General features: G+C 47.2%; 1 protein-coding gene across 2 annotated transcripts in view; it reads left to right on the top strand.

The window, feature by feature from the left end:
- ULK1 (unc-51 like autophagy activating kinase 1) overlaps positions 1-10040 on the top strand; it is a 101097-nt gene extending 91057 nt beyond the window's left edge. For both annotated transcript variants that reach the window (XM_054006583.1, XM_054006584.1), the window contains exons 26-28: positions 2912-3069; positions 4128-4263; positions 7031-10040. In XM_054006583.1, the coding sequence (XP_053862558.1) occupies positions 2912-3069; positions 4128-4263; positions 7031-7086 (350 nt within the window). In that variant the 3' untranslated portion in view covers positions 7087-10040. The remainder of the gene's footprint in view (positions 1-2911; positions 3070-4127; positions 4264-7030) is intronic.
- Positions 10041-16802: the final 6762 nt, after the last annotated feature.

The raw sequence follows: 16802 nt of genomic DNA, 5'->3' as shown, positions 1-16802 counted from the left end.
CGCCCCCTGCTGCATTGCCTTGAAACTTCAGCAGTAAGAGCAGAGTGCTGAGTTCATCCTGCTAGCCAGTTCCGACCCTCTCTCTTATATACTGAGTGCCCCAGGTGAACACAGTGCAGGCTGTCTGGGATCACTTGCGTGGATAACCAGCTGCCTCCTCTTTGGAGCTCCCAGAGGAGCAGCTTTTACACATGCGTGCACACGCCTGCCCCTTCCCCCATCCACATATATGAGCCATCGCCCCTGAACTCGGCTAGTGGCCTCACACTCAATAGTGAGCGCCACTGATGCATGTAGTCAGCCTTCCTCGCACTCCTCTGCCCCGCTCCACCCACCTGTGCTGGCAGTTTCCTTACACGCTGCCACCCTCTGCCAGCGCGCACACGCAGCCCCACTCTGTGCCAGCAGCCTGCCTCCTCTCTTCCCCCACCTTCTCCCAAGTATTACGTTCGGTTTGCAAAGTTATCCGCACATGAGCCTCCTGGCATTGCTGGCATCCTCAGGGATGCTTTCCATACACCTCAAAGAACCTGTTCCTCCCGTGACATTCAGTTTATGCAAGAACCCAGGTTCTCCCTCGTGCCGCTGTATGAATCCTCACTGCAGTTAGAAAGAAGGCATCTGATCTGAATATCTCGGCCCGTCTCTCTACACAGGTGCTTAATTATACGTGATGGGGGTGCAACTTAATTACATGCTGTGTGTATTCGTAATGCGTGCTTACTTGGCAAGTTGAGTCATTTCTTGGCGATCGTGACTTTCAAGTGAAAGAAACAAAAACACCGGAAGTAACAATACCCAATGGCAACATAGGAAGCCGTTTATCAGCCTGTCATGGCCTTCCGTTGGTTCTGACGTGTTACGCGTCTCTGGCCATCGCACAAGGCGGCCACTAGTCAGTACAAAGCTAGTGGCTGGGTTTTTCTTAGCATTGGGATGCTATTGGGGGAGTCTTTCAAAGGCACCAAGGGCAATTAGACTCCCATCCTCCATTGGCTGCCATCTAAATATGCTTTGTGCCTTTGAAAATCACCTCTCTGCATTAGGGGGGGTGTTGTCAATAACTGTACACCCTCTCTTTCTGCAGTGGCTTTCTGTAGGGACTTAGCTACACAATTTCCACTCGTGTAAATGGAAAGTCACGCCGCTACGTCTCCTCCTTGCCACTTAGAAAACCTTCTCCTGTTCAGTGGCTGAAAGCTTCAGAAAGCCCCTGGGTGCAAATTAGCCTTTGCAGAGCAGTTTCCCCGCAGAGGCCGTAGCGCTCAGCTCTCCCTGCTCAGTGACTCTAGCTGCACTGGGTTTTGTTCAGGCATAGGGCAGTGGCCAAAGGAAATACGGCATCAGTAAATCCCGGTGGCTGGAATTTTACTCCACTCCGTGGATTTTCTGTAACTGACTCTCACTTCCCCTTGAAAGAGAAGATGACCGAGGCTGAAGCTTTCAGAGTGCCAAATCCGCTGTACGTTACTGTACATCATCCACTGCCTGGTGCCACTCAGGTCGTCCACCGGGCTCTCTAAGAACCGAGGATGAGCTTCTGAGACCAGTCTCCAAACTCTGAAGTAGAACATATTCAGGGAGAATTGGAATGAGTTTACAGAAGCTGTGGCCAGCCAAGGCTACGGCTGTCCTTGTAGCCTGAATAACAAATTGTTCTGAGCATTTATAGAGAAGTCTTAACCTCTCTTTTCCCAGATGCTTGTTAGGTCCCTTGCAGATTGTAGCCTCTAGATGTATAGCTGCGCTTTCACCAAAATGCATTGGGAATTAGGCAAGCTATTCCATTCTTCCTTCTCTCCCCACGAAGCACTGCTTAGAATTCAGGGTCTCAAAGTAAATGAGGAAGTGAGAGCAGTTTGAAAGACACACTACTTTGTGATGAACAGTCCCTTTTTAACATGTAAAGTTGAATGTAGGCATTATGGGGACACCGTCAAAGGCACCAAGTCCCATTAGCTCTGCAGGCTGACCTGTGTGCCTTCGAAAAATCTCCTGGTTAGTCTAGGACGTGTATCCGCGCTACTAAAAGCGGCTCAGTCTCTTGCTTCGTTGAACACCCTTTTGGATTGTGCTTGCTGGCCACGTACAGTAACGTTTACATAAATTCTTCTTGCTCTTCTCCATCACGCAGTCCTGGAGCCTTAAAATCCTAGCTGCCCTGCCGGAAGGGAGGTCAGGCTCACCTGGCAGGGAGTAAAGTGCTGCTCAGCAAATCATTGATATATCCCTGCTCCACTCCATTGCTTCAACCACTCTTGGCATTGTAGGCTCCATCAGCTACCATAGGTGAGGCAAGTTTGCATCACGCCACCAGCCATCGGATCAGAGAGGCTCCATTTCTGGAGTGTTTGCTGTTCCTAGTGGCGTGTGAGGCAAAGTACACACGTTGAATTGCCTAAACCAGTGGTTCGCAAACTTTTGTACTGGTGACCCCTTTCACATAACAAGCCTCTGAGTGCGACCCCCTTCCCCATATAAATTAAGAACACTTTTTAATATATTTAACACCATTATAAATGCTGCAGGCAAAGCGGGGTTTAGAGTGGAGGCTGACAGCTTGCAACCCCCCCCTGTAATAACCTCGTGACCCCCCTGAGGGGTCCCGACCCCCAGTTTGAGAACCCCTGGCCTAAACCTTGTTTCAGCTAAAAGAAACAAAACTAGAGCTGGTGGCAGGGGAACTAGAAGCATGTGTGGGTATCTCCATATAAGAGCCTTGAAGCTACTGCACGAGGCTAAGTCAAAGCCCATGATAGTGATGGGCATGTCCCAGTCTGTATGCTGCTGGACGGCTGAAGCTTTGCTTTAAACAAAGCACCTTTGAGACACTCCTCCAAGGAGCGTGGGGAGTAGGTGAAAGAGGCAAAGCAGGAAGTGGAGAGGAACATTTTTGTTTCTTTTGCCCTAGTTGTGAAGAAGCTGAACGAACTTTATAAATCCAGCGTGTCGGCCTGCCATTCTCTGAACATGAGACTCCAGAGATTCTTCCTGGATAAACAGAAGCTCATGGATCGGATCAACAGCATCACAGCAGAGAAGCTCATTTTCAGCTACGCCGTGCAGATGGTAAAGATCTCGCAGCCCTGTAGGAGCAATGTCCGGCATGCATCATGGCTCGGCATGATTGGTCACAGCTCACATACAGGGTGCTGGCAGGTTGTTTTCACGCCTGGCTCGTTGCGCGTTGGAGGGCCGGGAAGGGACATACGTAGCGCTGAGTGAATAATGGATTTTTCAGTTGCTGCCAATTCAGAAAAATCAGACACATGTTTCATTTTGGGATAAACCAAAAACAAATGTTTAGCGAATTGAAAAGTCAGAAAACATTTAGAGTTGAGTTGAATGAAACATTTTGTTTGACTACGACTCGAAATTCTTTATTTTGATCTGGGACACTTTAACAAAAGCAAAAGAGGACTAAGCATGGAGAGGTGATGGTGCCCTGCTTTTAGCCCAGTGGTTAGGGCACTCACCTGGGATGTGGGAAGACCTAGGATCAGTTCCCCTCTCTGCCTGATGTGGAGAAGGGATCTGAACTTGCATCTCCCCCGTTCCAGGAGGAGTACCCAAGCCACTGAGCTATGGGGCATTCTGAGGCAGGCATTCCTCTCTCTCGGTGAAGCTGTTCCACTTTTTATTAAAAAAACATGACACAGTTATGGCAGCGGAAACTTGAATGTGGGTCTCCCACATCCTAGGTGGGTGCTGTAACCACGGGGCTCTAGAGTCATTCTGACTCTCTTTTGCTGGCCCCGTGGCCGTTCGTTGGGGCTCTGAATTGCCACTGTGCTGTCCTCCTCCTCCGGCCGTTTTGTAGCTCCGGCCCGAAATGCGTTGGTGACGTTGAAACAAAACATTTCTTTTCAACGCCATCGAGCCAGTTCGATGTTTCGGTCCCCTCGAAACTATTCGGCAAACTCGGCACAAATTCGTGGATGGGTTTGGATTGACCGAAACGGCGTTTTGGGGTGAATAAACGATTATGAAATGGCGCCCAGCTCTCGGTGCGCATGCTGCTGAGCGTGGCGTGATGGTGCAGCCTCAATACTGCCCCTGCTGTCAATGCTGCCCTCAATGCTACCCTCATGCTGCACAGAATAACGCGGGGGGGCTTCTGCACACAGGTGCAGTCTGCAGCTCTGGACGAGATGTTCCATCACAGGGAGGACTGCGCACAGAGGTACCAGAAGGCTCTGCTGCTGATGGAGGGGCTCTTGAACATCATAACGGAGCAGGGGGACATCGAGAACATCAATAAATGTGAGCAGCTGGGCACTCGGTTTCTTACTAGAGCCCTGTGTATTTTTCCATTGGTGGATCCAGAGTCTCGGTCTCCAGGGTTCCTTCCACCAGGACTAAGTTCTTGTAGACGCACCAAAAATGTCTTTGTTTGGAATAACTCCTTCATTGCTCAGCCACCTGCCTCCCGCTTACAGAGCAGCAGGACGCTGCCGTAAGGACCTGCCGCCCCAGCAGAGAGATTGCTAGGGCTGTAATGCTGTGTGAAGGAGCTGGCTCAGGACATGGGTCTGGCAGAAGCGAAGCTGTGGGTTTGGTTCCTAGGTGGGACTGTTAGTCTGGTCACTCGGGACAGCAAACCGGCAGTAGCTGTTGCATGAAGGTCACTGCCTGACACAATCAGGGCTGCGGCAGCTCTTCCGAATGAACGCCTAAGGGTACGTCCCCCGCAGGCAGAGGTGTGATTGCAGCTCGTGTCGGTTACACCCAAGCTAGCTTTGATCACGCTAGTGCCGCTAAAAGCAGCAGTAATGATGCAGCAGCCACGCTGCGATCAGACCTCCGACTGCAGTGCAGACACACCCCGGGTCAGCTTGTGAACCCTTTGCCAAATCCTCCCTCCCCTCCATTAACCATGGAGCCCGAAATGACTGAGACTGTGGCAGACAGGTTTTGTTCATCAGCAGTCGATGCTGAAATCTGAACTCTGACCTCCTTGTGGCCCCTTCCCCGCAGTCTCTTTGTCCCCCCCACCCCCATCTCTTTGTATCCTTCAGAGAACAAACCAGCCCTCTTAGTTTTCCCACCCCAGGACAAACAGACCCCTCCCAGTTAGCACCCTTCCCCTGTCCTTGTGAGCGGACACTCCGTCCCGCTGGCCGGAGGGTTGGGTGTCATTCTGAGAGCACTGAGCTAGCGTGGACACAGAGCCCGTTCTCTCTGCCCTTGGTCAGTATGGCTCAGTTACAGAACCTGCCTCGGCACACCAGGGCAGCGGGGAAAGTCTAATTAGTACCATGTCAAAAAGCAAGAGAGTGGGTTAAATTCAACTCTGCCTGTGCTTTCACCAGAGCTAAATCTGGCAACTTAACTGCAATGGCAAAACCATTATAGCTGGCTTCCCGGCAGGGGAATTGCACAGCCACCAACTACACTCTTCCCCTGGAGGCACAAAAATTGCCAGTTAGATTGCACCTGTTCCTCAGCAGGGGCGGTGCCATTGTCCTAATCAGCACCTAGGTGTTCAGTGAAGCTAGATACCTTAAGGAAGAAGAGAATTCCAGCCCGCAAGCAATCAGTCAGTTAAATAATAACTTTAACGGCTGATCTGAAGTGGTAATAAAGGCACGGGGTGGGGGGGGACTGCTGCTTTAACAGTGCATGGTAGGCACTGACTGGATTATTAAGGAATGCTATGGCGTTGCAGACACTTCTCATCAAGTCTCAAGCGTATCACTTATTCAGAGACCTAGCTCGCTGGCTAATCCACCTGAAAGGCACCTCTCCCCAACAGAGATCTAGTCACTAACTTTTTTTAAAACTGAGGCTATGTCTACACTACGTCCGTTACAGCGGCACAGCTGCACCAATGCCGCTGCGCCACTGTAGCGCTTCTGATGAAGACGCTCTAAGCCGACAGGAGAGGCAGTAGCTAAAGCTGTTGGCGGGAGAAGCTCTCCCACCGACATAGCGCTGTCTACACCGGCACTTAGGATGGCATAACTCAGTGGTTTTCAAACCGCAGGTTGCGACCCAGGTCAGCACTGCTGACCGGGCCATTAAAAATCCCATTGGTGGTGCTGCCCGGCTAAGGCATGCTAGTCCTTACTTGTTCTGACACCGCGCTGCGCCCCAGTAGCAGGTCTGGCTCCTAGGCAGGGAGGCCACAGGGCTCCGTGCTCTGCCCCTCCCCTGAGCACTGGCTCCAGACTTGCCAGAAAAAAAAGTTTGAAAACCACTGGTATAACTTACGTTGCTCAGGGGAGTGGATTATTCGCACCCCTGAGCGACGTAAGTTATACCGAATTAATTTGTGATGTAGACGTAGTCCCAGAAAGCTGGTCTCTCTCTCCAACAGAAGTTGGCCCAATAAAAGATATTACCTCACCCCTTGTCTCTCTAAAATCCTGGGACTAACACAGCTACAACAACACTGCATATGTTCTTTAACCCAATTTATTTCACAGCTTCCTGAATGAGACAATCTCTCTTGCGTCTCTTGTTAGAGTGTGACCGGCTGTATTTTAGATCCAAATGTACAGCCCAGCTACACACACCTACCAGTATTAATGATTTACATCAGGAATTCAGAATCTTGAGCCTGAAGCTTTAGGAATTAATCCCACCTAACTTTGAACTTCCTGCCTCCATAAGGGTCTGATCAGACCCTGATTTCTTTGTCCCCCAGATTGGGCCTTGGCAAATATGGTTGAGATCTTGAGCCATCCTCACTACGGCGTAAACCACTTCCTTGATTTAAATAGTTACCACCCCACTGATTTTAGAGGCAAATTAGGGCCCTTTCTTTCTGAGAACTCAACGTCCCTATGAGGGACAGTGTCCAAAGTACTGTTCTCTGGAGTCTCTAATGATTCCCACTTCTCATGCTCCTCTATGCATGAGGACGTTTTGAGTCAGGTACTCAGCTGGTGTAACTCCATTGACTTAACAGAGCTGCACCCATTAACATCAGCTGAGGATCTGATAGTGTATATGTCTCCTTATTTTGTTAGCTTTAATATTGCTGGAGGCCAAGAGACTGATTTCCTGTGTCCTTTCTCTCGGACAGGTAAGATGTGTATTGAACGCCGGCTGTCGGCTCTGTTATCGGGGATCTGTGCGTGATTTTAAAAGTGCTGCTTGCTGCAAACCTCACGCCAGCAGATCACGTTCCGTTTCCGATGGCCTGCTGCAGTGGTGGAGGAGGACCCTGGCTGTGGGGAGCCTGGAAGACAAACTGCTTGATCTTACTTGTAATCGTCAGGAAGGTTTTCCGCAGTAGGGATTTGGATTCTCTTTTGGGGGACATATGACAGCAGCGATCGCAAGCACTTCCCCACCATATAAACTGGGGGAAGACAGAGGAGAGATGCAGGGTTTTTCCCTCTCGGTGGAGGGGGCGAAGGATAGAATTTCCCTTCCTCCCACTTCCACTTCAAAGGACAAGGCTGCTGCCTTGCCCTCCTGCTCCGAGCCGGAGTATTTTAGTGCTGCATCCATTGCTGGCAGTGGATGTGCTGAACTGTTAGCAGGAAGTTTCAGGTGGACTGTTCAGTGAATTAAGAAGGGTAGAATTCCAGGCCAGTTGCATACTTCCCCGTCCCCGCTGATAGCCAAGCACTCAGGAACTTGCTGTTGACCTGCAGCTGCTCCCTCTCCACACTCGCCCTTCTTGTATATATCCTGCCACGGAGCACTTCCTGTGTGGCGGAGAGGAGTAAGGTGGGGAAGCTGGATCTCTTTTCCTGGAGCGTTGCTGAAGACAGCTGCAACCTTCCGAAAGACTTCCTGAGCAACGCTGGAACCGTGTCACCACCGAGGAGGCTCCCCTGTACCAAGCATGAGGAGGCGGGTCACATCCCTACCTGGACGGGGAGCAACCAAGGACAAGAAAGTTGTGTATATATATTTAAAAACAACTCTAGCGTTACAAGAAGCCCTGATGGTTTTTCCCCCTGTGGGGTCAGTATCCTAGACCCTTGACTGCACAGCTTGGCCCATCGGTACATATCCAACAGGAGGTGGCGCCCATGCTGTCCTACTTTCAGCTGTTGGTTAGATAACCCTTCCCCCCCCGCCCTCCGAAAACACTAACTTTGTGAATCAAAGAAGCACTTTACACACTATGGGAACTTTGACAAGTTGACTTTGCATCGCACGGTGACCCCAGAACTTCACGACTGCTGGGAATGCTGTTCTTTTGTTCCTCGTGGTTTTATTGCACTACGTGTGTGTATCTATATGAATACATATTCCTCAGGCGAATATGTATCAATATATTGAGTGTGTGTCACTGTATGTATTTAACTGTACTGTATCTTGTGCATGTGCAGCAAACAGCAGTCACACGGTCCATGTGCTGTTCCCCTCCGTGCCAGGCAAAGCTGACTTGAAATCCTGCAGTACCAAGAGTTTTTTTTATTTAAATGTTCTTTTTAAGGACCGTCAGTACAAAGCTCCATGGTTTTTAAGAGCTCAAGAACAGACATTGAGATCTTAAATATTTACAACCGAAAATGCATTTTTTTTATTGTTTTGCTGCTTAATTTTTATAAAACCAACCAACCCTTTTAGTGTTCAGTTACCTTCAGCATTTCTTTTTAAGAGACTGTGTAGCCAAACAGGCCTGTGGGTGTGGGCGGTTGAAGACCTGTTGAGGCTTGGATGCTGCGAGTGTGAGTGTGAGGGAAAATCTGGCTGCCTGTGTGTGTGTGCGTGTGCGCGCGGGCGTGTTTTAATTTATCAGAGTCATGGCAGTATTTTTGTTAGCGCTGAGTGGAAAAAGTAACCTCCGTGGACGAAATGCGAACTTTGGGCTTAGCTTTTGGGATTTAATGACATTTTGCACGTAGTGGTTAAATATTCATTACTTCTCTCTCTCTTTCTGCCACTGTAATTTTTTGCACGTTTTTGTATGACACTCTTTGGCAAAAATATTATGCAAGGAACAACTCTGACGTGTGAACCAGCTTCGTCTGTGGTAAGATGGACGCTTCTCGTGGCAGAACACAAAAGTAAATAAACCCCCGCCCCTTTCCAGGGGAGTTTGATTACGTGAGGTGTCACTTCAGTATCAGGCCTTCATTGTTTCATTCATTCACAGCCTGCTGCTGCGGTGGCTGTGTGCGCCTATTCCTAAAATAGAAACAAACCTGTGGCTGGAGATGTTAAACAAGAAGCAGACCACTTCGGAAAGGATCGCCACCAGTCCTGCAATAGGCTATGCAACGAGTGTAGTACGTTCACCTGGATGCAGTGTGGAAACAGTAAGCCAGGACAGACTTCCCAGCAGACGTGTGCTTTTCACACTGAATGCCATGGATACCCCACAAACTTAATCGCTTATTGCCAAGTTTTAGTCAGTTGCATCCCAGGATTCGTGTTTATGCCACAGGTGTACGATCCGTATTCATGACAAGCTCAGCACTAACCTTCCAGCTGTACTTAATTACTTGAATGTATCAAATTTGGCCACATTCAACGTATATAAATATATATTGCTCCAAAAAAAAGCGGTTTACAGATCTTCAACCAATATATAAATAAATATATATGTGTGTGTGTGTGTACATATTACATATATTTTCTCAATACTTGAAACTTAACCACTGTGCTCGGATTTAAAAAATAAATAAACAATGAGAAAAAGACAAAACAAAAAAAGACAGATGATTTCTTTTGCCATCACTTTGGTGACTTTATTTGTTATCTAAATGCATGTAGCGTGAATCCAACTTTTTTTTTTTTTGGTAAAAATAATATTTATTGCTTTGTAGACAATAAGGAATGCAAAAAAGAAAAGAAAATTTGAAATTGCTAATCTAGTCTATTCACTATCGTTATGGGTTTGTTACTTGTTGCAGCGTTTGTACGTAGCGTCTTAAATAGATTTCAAGAAACCTCAGTCTAATAACACGTATCTTCAGGTTTGTGAGAAAGTGTATGATGTTATTCTTTATAAGGTAATGCTCGATTGTCAACTTTTTTTTTTTTTATTTGTGTTTTGTGTGACTTTTTTTTTTTGGGGCTTTAAATTGTATAACACTGATTTAAGAAAATAAAACTGATTTGAAATTGTCCATGATTGCGTATCCGTTCTCCGGTATCACTTAGTTGGTAGCATTAACGCTAATAATACCTCGCTGTTATTGAACACTTCTCATCAGTGGAGGTCAGTATCCGTTTACAGCTGAGGAATCCCTGTGATAAGCAGATGATAGCTAGATCCCACCAGTCCTGCAAGCACTTAAACATGGACTTAACTTTATGCATATGAGTTGTCCTGGTGGACTAAAGTTTCCCCCCATGCTTAAATATTTGCGTTTTAAGGGATCCTGGAGCAATTTGCTGCACTTTGAGGCTAACATTACATGTCGTGGTTCAGAGGCCTGAGGGCAAGTTAGAAGCACATAGTCAGGTGATGTCCCAAATACTAGGGTTGTGTGTAGTGTTTTACGTTTTGAACGTTTTTATAAGAAATGTGGTTTTTGGTAGTTTAAAAAACTTTATTTCATTGATATGGTAACAAATTCCCTTGATCTACCGGCTTTTCTATTCCAGGTGTCTGGCTTAGGCTGGGGTTTTTGTTGTTGTTTTGGGGAGGGGGTAGAGGGAATTTCAGCCAAAAAGGTTCTGATATTTCCAAGAAAAATTAGTTGTCTTGCCCATGTTAAAACCACCTCTGTCGACATTTCCTTTGAGAGGCTCTAGTGCCCCCATCCTTTGGAGCAGGGTCTTGAAATTTGGCAGGGGGTAGCCTTTGTGCCAGGGGTGTGCCTCTTGCTTTTCCCATGAAAATCTGCCCACATTTGGCCAAGCTATAAGCTTTTGAAAATTTGCAGGTTGCACATGCTCAGTAGAGACTTGCTAGAGATTTGCAGCTAAATTCATGGAAGGTTCCATCTATACTGGGCCTGTTCCAGCCCAGGGCTGAGCAGAACTTCCCTGTAGTTGGAGCTCTGAGCTGCTGCAAGGCCAAGCATCAGAACTGAGAGCAGGGAGCCTGTGTCACCTCTGTTCTAAAAGAACACATGGTGGAGGACGCTGCCTGATTTGAATGCAGAGAGAGGATGGGGAGACAGGAGGGGCAGGGAGAATAGATTAAGACAAGGAGTCTGGTGGGAGGAGATACAAACTGGAGGCTGGCAGAGTGGGTGGGAGAGAAACTGAAGTTGGGGTGTGGGAGACTGGAACTGGCTGGGCAAGGAGACTGGGAACAAGGAGCTGCTGAGAGAATGATAGGGAAATTGGGATGGGGAGTCCTGATGGGTGAGAATAGACCTTGCCGTGTAAAGAGATGGGGACTGGAATGAGAATTTTGAGGAGTAGAGATTGGGATTAGCTACTTGAGAATTGGAGTGGGATGAGGAGCCAGGAGTATGGAACTGGGACAAGATAGGTTGGAGAGGATGGGGTAGAAGGGGTCACACTTGGAAGGAATAGGTTAAAAAGTCTGTGCCCACTGGAGCACACTCCCGTCCAGACCCCAGAGCGCAATCCAAGATTCCTGAGTCTCACCATTCCTCTGCTGTTGGCAAGTCTCCGTGAACCCCAGCAGCAAAGTGTGTTCTCCATCCCCTTCTCGTGCCGGCTCTCATCGGGGATGACAACATCCTGCTGCTATCAGTTACTCGGTTAGCTCCAGTGACAGAGCTCTGTGTGGTAGAGCTAAACTTTCCACCCCTGCTTATGACCCACGTGGATATCACTCGGAGGCCACATCAAGGAATTTCTGGGTTTTTTCCAGTTTGCTTTTTTAAAAAGTTGGAAAATGACACACAATGTTCTATTAAAGGAACCTTATTAAATTGCAAAGTTAAGCACTCAGAGCTAGGAAATGCCATCAGGGTAAATGAAGGTTGCACAGGCATCTTTAATTCTGGCACTTCCTAATTTTTTGAATGGTTGGCTTTGCAACCTAGTTCTTTGTGTGGGCTGTAGTACATCGGAACTATGGGAACAGTTTGATGAAATGTAATTCAAGAATATGCTGGTTCATCAAAGCTGAAACATACGTGCCTGTGTATGTATGAGCAAGAGTGCGCATGTCTGATTCTCAATCTTTCATTCTAAAACCAGATGCTTAGAGCACGTGCCTGAGATGCAGGAGACCCTGGTTCAAGTCCCTGCTCTGCCTGATTTAGAGAGCTCTGTGATGGAAAGATGTTGCTGCAAAGCCACACTTGAACCTGTCTCTCCGACATACCCAGTGAGTGACCTAACCACTTGGCTAGTCTGGATCTCTAGTGTTTTTTCATTAAAAAATTCAAAGGGGCTACTTTAAACCTTGAAATTCTTCATGAAGCACAATTACTGTTTTCTAGTCAGCCCTGCTTAATGCTATCCGTTCCATCTCCCACCCCCGCCTTTCCCACCGAAGGGAATTTGATTCATACCGGCTCTCACTGAGAACGTTTTTTTCCTTGAAATGCTGCTAGCGAATAAGTTCTCGTTTATGCTGACTTGTTCGGGGACTTGCTTTTCTCAGCAGAATTGCTCAGTGCGCAGGATGGTCTTGAGAGGGTGTAGTTCAGCGGTTCTCAAACGGGGTCGTTTTAACGGGGTCGCCGGGGCTGGTGTTAGACTTGCTGGGGCCTGAGACTGAAGCCCAAGCCCCACTGCCCGGGGCCAAAGTCTGAGGGCTTCCACCCTGGGTGGCAGGGCTCAGGTTACAGGCCCCCTGCCTGGGAATGAAGCCCTTGGGCTTCAGCTTTGCCCCCCACCCTGTGGTGGTGGAGCTTGGGTGGGCTCAGGCTTTGGTCCCCCTTCTGGGGTCGTGTAGTAATTTTTGTTGTCAGAAGAGGGTCACGGAGCAATGAAGTTTGAGAACTCTTGGTGTAGTTTAAAGAGATGGGAAAAAGTTCTCTTGGCACAGCTTTGACAAGCATTTTGTAGGTGTGCCCGGTCAGCCTTCCACGATTCCAGCCAAAACAAAGCTCATGTAAACATTGAAATAACAGTTGGCTTAGCCGCTCTATACATTGCTGCCTAGTGTGTAGATCCTGAGGCACGCTCGGAAGCCATGTATTTATTTTGAATGGGTATAAAACCTTGCTCTGTGGGATAGCTGAGATGTGCATCAACTCCCTGTGATATGGTCAGGGCACGAATTAGAGGAGTTGTACCAGTATGTAGCAGAGTCTTTGCATGTTGTAAAGTACCACGGGTTCGGGCGGGGCTTTTCTTTTGAAGCTGCCCTTTGGGGAGTTAAAGGACCGTGGGGAAAACTTCTAGCCAAGCAAACTTCAGAGAAGAACGATGTAAACAGCGCTTTACAACTTTCTGCTGAGTCCACGGGACTCTGTGCATAGGCAGCAAACCACAGGGGAAGGGATGAACACAAGGGAAACCAGTGCTCTCTTCTGTTTTATAAAAGTGTTAAAAATGTGCTTGAGGGGCCCGTGGATTTTGGTGACAGTCGTGTAAATTGCACTGCCTTTCAGACAATCATGAGCTATTTTAGAGCTGTTGCTTTTTTAGTCTAAAAACTTAAGCCAAGACATTTCTCCAGCAAATTTGGCTTTGTTCCCATTTTATATTTCTTAGCTGGTAAACACGTCTGTAAAAACATGTTCAGCCCACTGTCAAAGTTCAAAGGGAGGGTGGTGCCAGCGAGGAAGTGCTCAAGAGGTGGGTGTTTGAAAACCCAGAGGCTACAAAGTTCAAGTGTTCCAACTTTAGCTACATGTACAAATCCCTTCTTCTTTTTCAGCTCCATTTTTTTAAATGGGGAGTTAACTCAATCAAAGCACATTTTAACCACACAGCACCTACTTCAAACTACCATCAGAAAAGTGATAGTCCTCCACCTTCCCCTTCAACCACGCTTTGTGGCTAGTTTTATAGTGAGCTGACCTTAGAAGCGTACTGTTTAGGTCTGTGCTGATGGATGGTGCTCTTGGAACCGATCAGACTTAGTAGCTGAAGAACTTTGAACGACTGATGGATTTTGTGGTGGGGACCTGGAGGGGTGGTTCAGGCAGGTCGCAGGAGATTGTGCAGCAGAATGGCTAATAGACTAAAATGGATTTTGTGGGCAGAGAATGAACACCATTCAGACAAACCCCACTGCTTGGATTTTAATGGACTCTGTGTGCCTTAAATGTACTGCCATGAATGGAGTGTGGTCGATAGGTGCTGGCTTGACAGCGTCTGTCATTCTCCAGCTGGGGATGGCGTGTGTAGCAGGAGGGCAAAATGCACAGTAGTGTTGTGAGGCAGTCTCCCTCAGGGGGCTGAACTGAAATCTCTCGGGTTAGTGTACACATGGGGTTGTCGCTGTCTCCTTACTGTGTGTGGGTCCAGCGCCCAGCACAACCGTTCCCCAGGCCTGACTAGGGCCTTTGAGCTCTACCGCAGTACAAATATGTATGGCTACTGTTCCTCACACGATCCAGCAAATATTAGAAATGAGCCTATCACAGTGAACCCCTCCAACCTGTAGCAGCTCAGCGCCCAGCTGGTGGATTTGCTGTGCTAAATTCATCACTTGCTTCAGGAGGGTTCCAGCAGGGATGAATGTGGGACTGAAAGTTGGGTGTGGGCTGAGTGCTGGCCTGAGAACCAGGCCCTCCCGGGGAGTTTCAAATACTAGTTTTGCTCCAGGCTCTGTCTGTGCCCTGGGGCCAGTCACTTCACCCCTGTGGGACTCACTTTCTCCATCTGTACAATGGGTTGCTTGGAGGCTTAATTAAAAAATCTTGGGTAAGTGTCACTAATTGTGAAGCATGGAAAGCTATTATCAAGATCCCCTGGAGTTGCAGTAGCTCCAGTTGGAAGAAAAACTGGGTCAGTCAGGAATCTTAAAGTTCCTAACACTTGGCGTTAGGAAGGTGAAACTTTCTCATTTCATTTTTTTAATATTTATGCTAAACTAGTGTGGTTATGAACATCTGACTCTAAAGGCCTTTTAGCTCTAAATATTCATCACTTTAATGCCACTGAACTTGTTTTAGTCACACATGGCTTGTTTTGTAGCCCTCATTAAAAAAGTAAAGTAAATCCATTTACTCATGTCTGAATATCAGTGACATCATCGCAGACTTTTCAGAAGCCTTCCGGATCCATCACTAACTTGGAGCTGTCAGCAGCTGACCTTCCAATGATCAGCCTCTCACCATCCATCCATCTTCTCGCTGCTCAGCCCCAGCTATGATGATCCGCCACCATTCCTTCCATAATAACTTTTTCAAGGTTAAAAAAAAAAATCAAACCAAGGCAGAAGACTTGAAATATTGAAACTTCCACTATCATTGTCTATATTAAAATTAAAAAAAAAATCTTTTATTGACTGATTTTCTCTTATGATAGGAGTCATATTTTAGTGCAAAGGGGTAGAGTTAAGGTTAAGTGTACAGCCTTAATACTAACGTTTCTGACTTGAGTACTTGCTTGCTATTAATACTGGGTTTTGTAAACATGGAGTTACAAGTATATTAAAATATTTGCTTTGTGGCATATGTGTTACTATTAAAAATAAAATAGCCACACCTGTAACATTTCATATATAGTTACTGTGGATCTTTAATCAGCTGTGACTTGTTTCCAGATGAGACTGAACAGGCTGCCTTTGTAGATCAAATGTGTCACCTAGAGGGAGCACTCAACTTGAAATGGTCTCTTAAAGCTTTAACACATCCAAGTTAATGAAAGGAGAAGACATTCAACTTGAAAGTTCCACGGAGAGCCACGTGCCACAAGTTTACAACCTACCCCTAGCCTTCCATGCAGAACTTAAAGCCATTAAACGGGTCAGCCATTAAAAGCAGTGAGGAACAAAGCAGAACCATTGCTAATCTATGTAATCATTTGGCATTTTTCTCTCAAAGGTGGCAGCAGCTCCCTTACTGTCTAGCCCACATACAGCTGCTGAGCAGGGCTTCTACGTATCTCTTCTTGGACATCTGGTATCCTTATGGGCAGGGGACTTGGGACATCACTCTAGTCAGGCCTTTGCTGCAAAGCCAGCGTGGGGCATTTCTTTCTCAGCAGGATGTGCCATAGAATGCTGTATTACTCCCTAACTAGCATGTGTTGAGTCCTGTGTAACCAGCAGCACTCCGCTACTGAATGTGTGATTCTGAGCCGTAACAGTCAGGCACAGGATAGGAGAAAGTGGCTTGGAGGGTAGTACGCGATTCACGTAGGAGCAGGCTGCGCTGGAACAACTGTCTGGGTATTGCAGTTGAAGACAGTATGTATAGTCCTCAAGTCAGGCTAATTAGCTGTGCTGCTGGTCTGTTAGGTTCGACAAGGATGCATGTTTCAGAGGGAAGTCTTAACTGTGCATATCAGAGATGGGCCCAGTTCTGGGTGAGCAGTTCCCCTGAGTTCCAGGGTGTTCAGGCCCATCTCCCACATATTGGCACATGTATGGGTTAGACTTATTATACTGGCTGGAAGTACAAATATGGAGCCATTGCTTCAGACCAGATCTGCCATCACTATCATTCAGCCCAAAAGGAAAGGACAGGGTTTAAATTCCACTAATCTTAGAGGGCCAAAGTATCAAAGGAAGGTGTAAGAAGGTGCATGTGGCTATTAAACTGGAAACGCCCCCAACCTGTGCAATGCAAATGGGCATTTGTAGGTGGAAACCATGTAGTTTTGTGTACAAAGGGTCTGTCAGATGTACAGCCTCTCCAGTGTGCTCCTAGAAAGGAGCATTGGGTGAGTGCACCAGAAATGCCCACCAGCAATATTTTGAACTATTGGTTGCAGGGATCTCCCTATATTTTTATTGTAATTATTTTTTTTCCCAATGAGCAGAATTTTGTCCTTGTTGTTTGTATTACAGTAGCACATAGAGATCTGGGCCTCGTTGTGCTGGATAGAGCTGGCTG

This window comes from Malaclemys terrapin, chromosome 16 (assembly GCF_027887155.1).
Source record: "Malaclemys terrapin pileata isolate rMalTer1 chromosome 16, rMalTer1.hap1, whole genome shotgun sequence".
NCBI lineage: Eukaryota > Metazoa > Chordata > Testudines > Emydidae > Malaclemys > Malaclemys terrapin.
This window is presented reverse-complemented; position numbering and strand designations above follow the sequence as displayed.